A 9,485-nucleotide genomic window follows, 5' to 3' on the forward strand; every position below is an offset into this window, starting at 1 on the left:
AGTCCCTGTTAAAGGGCCCTAGGGATTGAGCAATTAACATCGCAGACAAAAAAAAATTCCACACCTCATGGGGTTTACTTCTAAGATACTGGTGTCAATAGTGCTATGGAAAGAATAAAGCAAGGAATGACAAACGGATGAGGGAGAGAGAAAAGCATGTTGCATTTTCAATAGTGAAGGAAGGCTTAAGAAATGGCATGTGAGAAAAACTGAAGTTGTTGAGTGAGCCACAGAGGCATAACTGGGGGTGGGAAGAGGGAGGACATTCCAGTCACAGGCCCTAGAGCCCTAGCCCTGTGTCCAGTGTATTTAAAGATTCATTACAAGTCTGGGGATATCAGTCAATAGGAGAGCTCTTGCCTGATCTGCACAAGGCCTAGGTCAATCTCCATCACTGAAAAAAAATCGTATCTAGCAGCCTTCTTGCTGAAGGCTTTCCATGTGTGTTTTATGGCTTTGTTTTAGTTTTTGTTTGTTTGTTTTGTTTTGTTTTGTTTTTTGCAGCACTGGGGACCCAACTCACAGGTTTCTACAAATTCTCTACCATTGAGCTATATCCCCGGCACTCCATATGTTTCTTAATGGAATTCTTTCACCTGTTCCATTCTTCTTTTGATCTGATCCAATACACAATTCAAAATTTGACAGGACAAATATAAGAACTAATTATGTAGGAATAATATTGCATGACATTATGTACTAATTGTTTTACAATTTCAGACAGGAGAGGTGCGACATATTTTTCATTTGAATTTCACTGCCTGGCCAGACCACGATACACCTTCTCAGCCAGATGACCTGCTCACGTTTATCTCTTACATGAGACACGTCCATAAGTCAGGCCCAATCATTACGCACTGCAGTGCTGGCATTGGACGTTCAGGGACCCTGATATGCATAGATGTGGTTCTGGGATTAATCAGTCAAGATCTTGAGGTGAGTACAAGATATATTCTGAATCTGCCTATGATCAGAAATTATTCTGGACTCTGTTTAATAATGTGTATTTTAGGGCTGGGGCTGTGACTCAGTGGTAGAGCACTTGCCTAGCATGTGTGAGACACTGGGTTCAATTCTCAGCACCATAAATAAATAAATGTCCATTGAGAACTAAAAAATATTTTTTAAAAAATAATGTGTATTTTAATAGTGTGCTCAAAAGCCCCATATGCAGTGTTGCATTTTTATCCTTTATACTCTTTATACCTGTATAAGATTAAAGTCAGAATTTTCATCACACTTTGGGGATAGAAATATTGATGTATAGGGCTGAGGTTGTAGCTCCATGGTAGAGTGCTTGCCTAGCATCTGTGAGACACTGGGTTTGATTCTCAGTACTACATAAACATAAATAAATAAAGGTATTGTCTCCATCTACAACTAAAAAGATTTTTTAAAAAAATATTGTACAAAAGAAAATGTATAAGAAATGTACATTTTGTTATACAAATTAATGCTAAATTGTCTTTCTAAACAGTTACTCCCAATTTAAAAAATTATTACTAAATAAACCAAGCAAATATGAGTATAATCTTACTTTTAGATCTAATTAGTATAAATCTATGTAAAAATGACAGAAACTAGAATATATAATTAATATAATTGTCTTTTTCTTTTCTTTTTTTGGTACCAGGGTTTGAACTTAGGGACGCAATTAACCACTGAGCCATATCCACACCCTTTTTTATATTTTATTTAAAGATAGGGTCTCACTAAATTACTGAGGCTTGCTTTGGACTCGCACTTCTCCTGCCTCAGCCTCCCAAGCCAATAATTGTCTTTTAAAGATTTGTTAAAAGTAGTTCTATTTTGTACTTTACATACTCTTAAAATATCAACTATAATAATTTATGTAGAACAAAACTAAATAGTCTATTTCGTCCTTTTTTCAAACTGTTAAATGTCAGCTAAAATCAAAAGATATAGAATTTTATTCAGAAATGCAATATCTAAGGAAAGTAGTTTATATTTTTTAATTATAAGAAATTAGCCAAATTTTAGGAAAGAGAATTTTTGTTACAGATTTTTAGTTAGGATAATAACCTACCCTAATTCTTAGATCATAAATAAGAATACCAACTGATGACAAGTCAGTTCTCTAAGTCATTTTGTCTAAGACAATTTCCCAAAACTACTAGAAAGTGAAGAAGGGGGCCCAGGCACGGTGGTGCACACCTGTAATCTCCAAAGGCTGAGGCAGGAAGATCGTGAGTTCAAAGCCAGCCTCAGAAAAAGTGAGAGGCTAAGCAATTTAGTGAGACCCTGTCTCTAAATAAAATATAAAATAGGGCTGGGGATGTGGTTTTTTCCCTTTTTATCTAACGTGTACATTCTATTTTCTTGGGCAGTTTGACATTTCTGATTTAGTGCGCTGCATGAGACTACAAAGACATGGAATGGTTCAGACAGAGGTAAGTCTAGGCCTATTTGAAGAAGGAATTTATAAAGATTCTAATAGTTTAAAAAGTTCTTATTAAACTTTTTTTTTTTTTTTTTTTTTGAGATGGGCTGTCTAAGTGTTGTCCAGGCTGGCCTGGGATTCCTGAGTTCAAACAATCATACCAACCTAGTCAGATCCTGCTAGAGTAACAGAGGAATTCTAGCAGGATTTGCCGTAAGGATGGCAGACCATAAATATGTTAAATATGTACAATGAATTATATAGGATCTAAGAAAGTACTCTTCAGAAAAAAGAAGAGTAGGTAAAGGGAATCAGTCATGGCAGATTGTGGATATAATTTTAAATAGTGTTACCATTTGGAAGGTAACACTTAAGCAGAGATTTCAAGGAAGTTGTCATGAAGCTATTTGGGGGAGCCTTCGGGCAGAGTCCACTGCCTCCATGGAAGTCTAAGTGGGAGTGGACCACAAGTAAGTACAGGTTCAAGAATGGTCATGACCAGAGCACAGAGTAGAGTGGGAGAATGTGAAGTCAGAGAAGAAGTGATAGGAGCCAGATCTTGGGCTTTCCTCTGAGTACATGGGAGTTATCATAGGCCTATAGCCAGAGTGGTGGGTGTGGACAGAGGAGGACATTATGTGAAGTGTATTTGCCAAAGAGTTGTAGGCAATGTAAGAGAAAGAGAGATGATGTGGCAAATGCAGAAAAGCTAAAATACAGGTGAGCACCAAGAAAATTAAAAGGCTACTCATAATTCTACTTTCAGAGAGTTGCTAATAACAACAACAGAATAACAACAAAAAAAAAAAAAAAAAACCTCAGATACCAATACCATCAACTTATAGAGAATAATTTTGAGAACCACAAGGATTCATTTTCAAAAATCTTTGATTTTCATATTCTTTTATTCTAAAATATTGAAAGAAAAGATTTCATATTTAAAGAATATGTAAATATCAATTATATTTCCCCAAACTTTGATTTCTCTCTTTGTATATTCTTTTGTTCTAAATTATTTAAAGGAAATCATTTTAATAGCTTCTTTATATTGATTTTTTGGTATTTTGAAACATCAAGGTGAGTTCAATAAATCTAGCAGAAATTATGAAGGAAATTAATTTTCGTGAAATATTATCAAAGCACAAAAATAGAAATGGCTGCCAATTGGAGACAACTTCACTTAGTTCTCTAAATACCACCACCTCCAACTCCCAGGCTTTACCCCTCATATTGTCAATCCGGTTTCTGTTTTTTTATAATTTTTCTGATACTACACAATTCTGTAGGCTGCTTTTTAATGTTTCTGACATTTAGCATTTAAACAAAAATTTTCCATATTTTCTAAACTCCTCAAACATTGCTTCTATTAAAGGTGTAGCTGAGTATGATATTTGTGACACATTGAAAGTTCTCTGTATATTCATTGCTGTTATTTTGTTTTGTTGGCTATAGGATCAATATATTTTCTGCTATCAAGTCATCCTCTATGTCTTGACACGTCTTCAGGCTGAAGAAGAGCAAAAAGACCAGCCTCAGCTTTCTAATTAACATGGAAAGAGCAGCCTTCTGGATGTCTCCGTATCTCTCCTGAACCTCCAACAAACTCCTGCTCTCTACTTAAAATAAGAGTTATAGAGCAGCAAGGCCATGCAATATTATGCTTATTCTCTTCTACCTTGGAGGGGCATTCTTTATAACAATAAATAGTGTTGAAATGCTGTATTTTTACAGCTACCATAACCAATGACAATTATTTAAAAATGTTTAACACTAACTGAACAATTCAGGTCTAAAGGCTAGAGGCAGCATTTGATTATAGTGGACATTGTTATAGGATACACTGAGTATTTTTAATGTACCAATCTTGTTTATAGCAAAAAAATTTTTCCAGTATTTTAATAAAGTAGAGGTATTTTATAGAGGATACTTGAAACCAGTATTTAAGCTTTAAATGACAGTAATATTGGCATAGAAAAAAGGTAGCAGTTGTTTACCATGTCAATTTCTAATGTTTACTATATAGAATTTCCTGTAATATATTTATATACTTTTTCATGAAAATGAATTTATCAGATGTTTGTAACTGTGTCATCTGTTTGTAATGTATCATTTTCACTTTGTAAATAAAAATACACCTTAAAACATGAATAGCCAAAACTGTGTAGACAGACACTTTCAGTTTTTTTATCACAACACACAGTCCTCTGGGAAGCCAGTGACCTCTGGACTCCAACTTCCCATCTCCCCAGCTGGTCCCAGTCGGTCCAGGCAACAGAGAATGGGAGTTTGTCATCATCCTGTAGATTAAGCACTTTCATGAGGGTCATGTCTAGCTTAACAGAAGCTAAGTAGAAGAAACTTCTACCTCCCTGTAAGTGGTGCCCACTTTCTACACTTAGTTGATACATAAATCAGAGTATTTTAAGACCTGTTTGAAGTAATACTTAGAATAGTCAGTTAACCAAAAGGAGAATCAAGGAAACCAATGTTGTACTGCCTGAGAGGTTTATATTTGGTTTTGCCAAATAGGAAGGAAAACAGATCAGCCTCCGAATGCCTGCTTTAGTTTACAGTTCTGTGATTCTCAATATTGAACTTGTTTTGCTAAATCTGAATTCTGTCTCCTTCCATTCAGCCCTGACACCACTCCAAGACCCAGAACACTCCCTGGTTCATCATAAGATTATATCAATTTGGAGCTAATTGATTTGAATTTGTGATCCTAACCAAGTGCAGTGATTTACTGGGACCTGTTCCTAAGGAGATGAGGCTATTTGAAGGCAGAAGACAGTATCAGTAAATAAATAAAGCTTCCTGGTGGCTCCCTTGCCAAGTAACAGGTTTGGCTCCTACTCAGAATGGGATCTGAATCTGGCAAGAGAAGCTTCACCACCACCATTCCCACTTCAATCGGAAGACTTCTTTTATAAACTTTAATTGTAAACAAAATTATCATTTGGGAAAAGAAAAAAAAAGATTTCTGTTACTTTAAAAACATTTGGAAATCTCTGTTCTGAGTTGGAATCCTGAGGCCTTGTTTTCCTGGGCATGTGGAGCCACAAGGCAAAGCTCCAAGAGCCAGTACAGCTGAGGGCAATTAGCTACCATCAGAAGTCAGCACAGATGGGAGAGGGCAAAGCTGGAGGATACTTTCTCTGGAAAGAATGTAACTAGGAAATGGAAACTGAGAAAAAAAAAAATTGGGTTTAGGTTTATGACCCCTGAGTGGAAACTTGGTTATAATAAACCCATTACTGCCTGCATCGTGGGATCTGGCTCCACCACCATGGAATGGTATGAGTCACTTGCTAAGACCACTCTGTTTAGAAAGAAGAGGCCACAGAGCCCAGGCACAGAAAAAACTCAAATATCACATTAATGTATAAAGACAGCCTAGCTCCTCACAGACCTTGTATTAGCCAAGTATTATAAAACATAAACCCAAAACTTAGTGGATCAAGCATAATAGTTTATTTCTAGTTTATATAACAAATCTGGGCAGGCAAACGACCCAACAGGGCAGCTCTCCTTCCTCCATTTTTAAGAACTCAGGCTGATGGAAGTTCTATGATTAACAAATGTGCTTCCAAGGTCATCCTGTGAATCTCCATTCCTACAGCCAGAAGAAAAAAGAGCACATGTGGAGAGGGTTCTATTAGGCAGGCCAGGACTGGAAGTGAAGCACATCACTGTCACTCCTTCCATCAGCAAGAACTGGCTGATTGACAGCCCCCAAGTACCAGGAAGCTGGAAAGTGTAGTTGGCCGAACAAATGTTTCCCTGTGACAACTCAGTGCTAGAGAAGGGAAAGTACAAGTCTTAATAGAAGATGTATAAAAGTGAACCAAAATATATTCTAAAATAACAAATGCTGGATAAGATGTAAAGAAAACAAACACTGATAAACTGTTGGTGGACTGTAAATTTGTTTAGTCACCATGAGGAAAATCATAGAGATTTCACAAAAACACTAAACACTATCATATGATCATATGATCTGGGTATCCTAATCCTGGGTAGGTGTCCAAAGAAAATAAAATCTACATACAAAGGGACACCTGCATGACCATGTCTATTGCAGCACTATTCACAATAGCTTTGGTGCCCCATCAACAGATGGATGAATAAAAAAAGTATATGGTATTATACACATGAGAGAGTATTATTCAACTACAAAGAAAAGTGAAATCCTGTCATTTGCAACAAAATGGATGGAACTAGAGAACATTGTGTTAAGCAAAAACAAAACAAAAAACCAGACACAAAAACAAGTACTGCAATTTCCCTCGTATGTGAAAACAAAAAAGAAAAAAAAAAAAAGGTCCGCCTTAAAGAATGGTACTTACTAAGGACTGGGAAAGGGGGTTGAGGGCAAGGGTGGATGGATATGATCAGGGCATGCTGTATGCTTGTATGGAGATGTAACATTAAATCCCATTAATATGTACAAGGAACATGTGTTAATTAAAAAACAAATGGTATCTTAGTATAATCCTGAACACTGGAGAATTAAAAACATAACTTTATCTCAAAATCAAAACTATGGTACATGTCATTAGTATAGATGTTTCTGAATTGTTATGATAAACAGGAGAAAAATGTGTGTTGAGAAGAGATCAGACTTTTTTTAAATCTGGCTTCAGAGCAGCCTGCCAGATCTCTGCGTTTAAAAATAACTAGCTATTGAAATGTAATGTGATAAATCCAAGAAATTAAAAGAACAGCTTACCACGGTTATGCTTGTTGATAATGAAAGAAAAGATTCCTATTTTCCTTAATTTAGAAATATTCAAGATACCTTGTCATGGTGCAGATAAATGTGACAAATTATAGGCTAGCCCACATAAAATTTTAAAACCAACAAAATTTTAATACACTGGTTTGGGAATGTGTTTGAGTGCAAGTATCAAAAAAACAACCAAATGTGCTTACACAAATGAAAGATTTATTTCCTTTCCTTAAGGAAACAATTTCAGAAGTTGGCTGTGGCTAGGATTGATTCTATAGCTCAAGAATGTCAACAGCTTGCCAGGCACTGAGGCACATGCCTGTAATCCCAGCTACTCAGGAGGATGAGGCAGAGGAACACAAGTTAGAGGTTGTCCAAGCAACCTAGCAAGACACTCAAAATTTAAAAGGGTTGGGAGTATAGCTCAGTGAAAGAGCACTTGCCTAGCATGCATAAAACCTTCAGAGTTCAATCTCCAGGAATGAAAAGGAAAAAAATAAGTCACAAGTTCTATAATTATCCTGATCTTTCCTTCATGATCTAGAATCTGCTATTACTTCTATGATCCAAAAGGAAATAGGAACTGACAAGGAGAAAGGGTCTGTCGGTGCCTAGGGCAAGAAAGCAAGACTCCCCAGGAACCATAAGCAGACTTCTGCTTCAATCTTATTAGCAAGAATTTTGTCACATGCACACCTCTAACTTCAAGAAAAAAAAAAATACTTTTAGCTAGGCATTTTGCAATACTGAACAAAATCTCAGTCCTGTTAATAAGGACAAAGAAAACATGCACAGTGGAAGTGTGTACCTTTCCATGTCTGCCTCAGTTTCCACCATTCCTTAGTATCTAACACTGTGTCCTGTTTTGAGGAGTTTTTTTGGCAGTGCTGGGAATTGAACCTACGGCTTCGTGCATACTAGGCAAGTGCTGTACCACTGAGTTATATCCTCAAAACTTGTGTCAATATTTTAAAATCTTCCTGAATCCAGAAGTATCTGAACTTTATTTTTTTTAATTTTATTTTTGTGCATTGATGGGGATGGAACCCAGGGCCTTGCATGTGGCTATTGCAAGTGCTACATCTCCAGCCCTTTTTAAATTTTATTTTATTTGAGACAGGGTCTCGTTAAGTTTCCTTGAACTTTTGATCTCCTGCTTCAGCCTCCCAAGTAGCATGGATTAAGTCGTGTGCCACTGGGCTCAGCTTATAACTTTTTTAAAAGATTTCTAAAACTGAATGTGTAAAAAATACAAAATTGTACAACAAGAGACACTTTGTAAAAATGAGATAATATACATAATAGGTAAAACGTTGATAATACATGGAACATATACATAGTCACTATCATGTTAAAATCTATAAATCAACCATGAAAAAATATAACAGAAAAGCAGGCAAAGGACATGAATGGGCACATGATCATGGAAAATGCTCTACTTTGCTTGTAGTTTTGAATATGTAATTTTAAAGAGATGTTTTCACAAGTCAAAGTGACCAAAACTCTTTGCAGTACAAGTTTGAAGCCAGCCTTGGAAACTTAGTGAGATCCTGTCTCAAAATAAGAAATAAAATAGCTGAGGATGTATCTGAGTGGCAGAACACCCTGTATTCAAACCTGAGTACCAAAAAGAAAAAGAAAAAAAATCTTCCTTAGACTGGTGAAACTATGGGAAACTGGATCCTCTCGGGACTGCTGTGCCACATTGCCAAAGAGCAATCTGTCCAATATTTCTATGGGCAATGGGCCTGCCCATTCCAATCATAGGAATGGAGTCTCCTGAAATGCATGCACATAGGCAAGGGTAGTGTAGCAGCACTGCAATACCAAATACATTGAAAGTTATAAAGATGGGTTAAATAAATTATAGTCCTTCTATGCAATGCAATATATCTATGCAGCCACTGTTCTAAAGAATGAGGTAGGTTAACACAAACTGAAGTGTAGAGATGTTCTATCATATGTCATCAAATGACTTTCAAGACAGAATATATTGAACATTTTTTGAATGACTCAGTAAATGTACATGAAGATTAGAAAGACATATGTCTATCTCTAGGGAGTGAAAATATGAGGAATTCATACACTTTTTAACCTCCTGTTTACTTGAAATTCCCTCTAAGCTTGTATTACATCTATAATCAAAAAGGTATTCAAGCCCTTAAGAAATAATCATTTAGAAAAGGGCCCCATTTTTCACAACTGTGTCCTCCCTTGTACTCCCAAGGACCTGCCCAAAGTCAGGAAGTTATGTGGATCCAGGCCCTACCTTGCCTGGCAGAGATGACATCACCTCTACACAGAGTCCTAACTGTCATTAGATTAAAATCCAAACAAGAGACAACTTTACATAAT

At 36.4% G+C, this 9,485-nt stretch overlaps 1 protein-coding gene across 1 annotated transcript in view; it reads left to right on the plus strand.

The window, feature by feature from the left end:
• Ptpn13 (protein tyrosine phosphatase non-receptor type 13) overlaps nt 1-4,465 on the plus strand; it is a 190,216-nt gene extending 185,751 nt beyond the window's left edge. Inside the window, exons 46-48 of the mRNA XM_026413769.2 lie at nt 721-936; nt 2,349-2,411; nt 3,854-4,465. Of these exons, the coding sequence (XP_026269554.2) occupies nt 721-936; nt 2,349-2,411; nt 3,854-3,949 (375 nt within the window). The 3' untranslated portion in view covers nt 3,950-4,465. The remainder of the gene's footprint in view (nt 1-720; nt 937-2,348; nt 2,412-3,853) is intronic.
• The last annotated feature ends 5,020 nt before the right edge of the window (nt 4,466-9,485 follow it).

The sequence above is a fragment of the Urocitellus parryii genome, chromosome 10 (genome assembly GCF_045843805.1).
Source record: "Urocitellus parryii isolate mUroPar1 chromosome 10, mUroPar1.hap1, whole genome shotgun sequence".
NCBI classification, from domain to species: domain Eukaryota; kingdom Metazoa; phylum Chordata; class Mammalia; order Rodentia; family Sciuridae; genus Urocitellus; species Urocitellus parryii.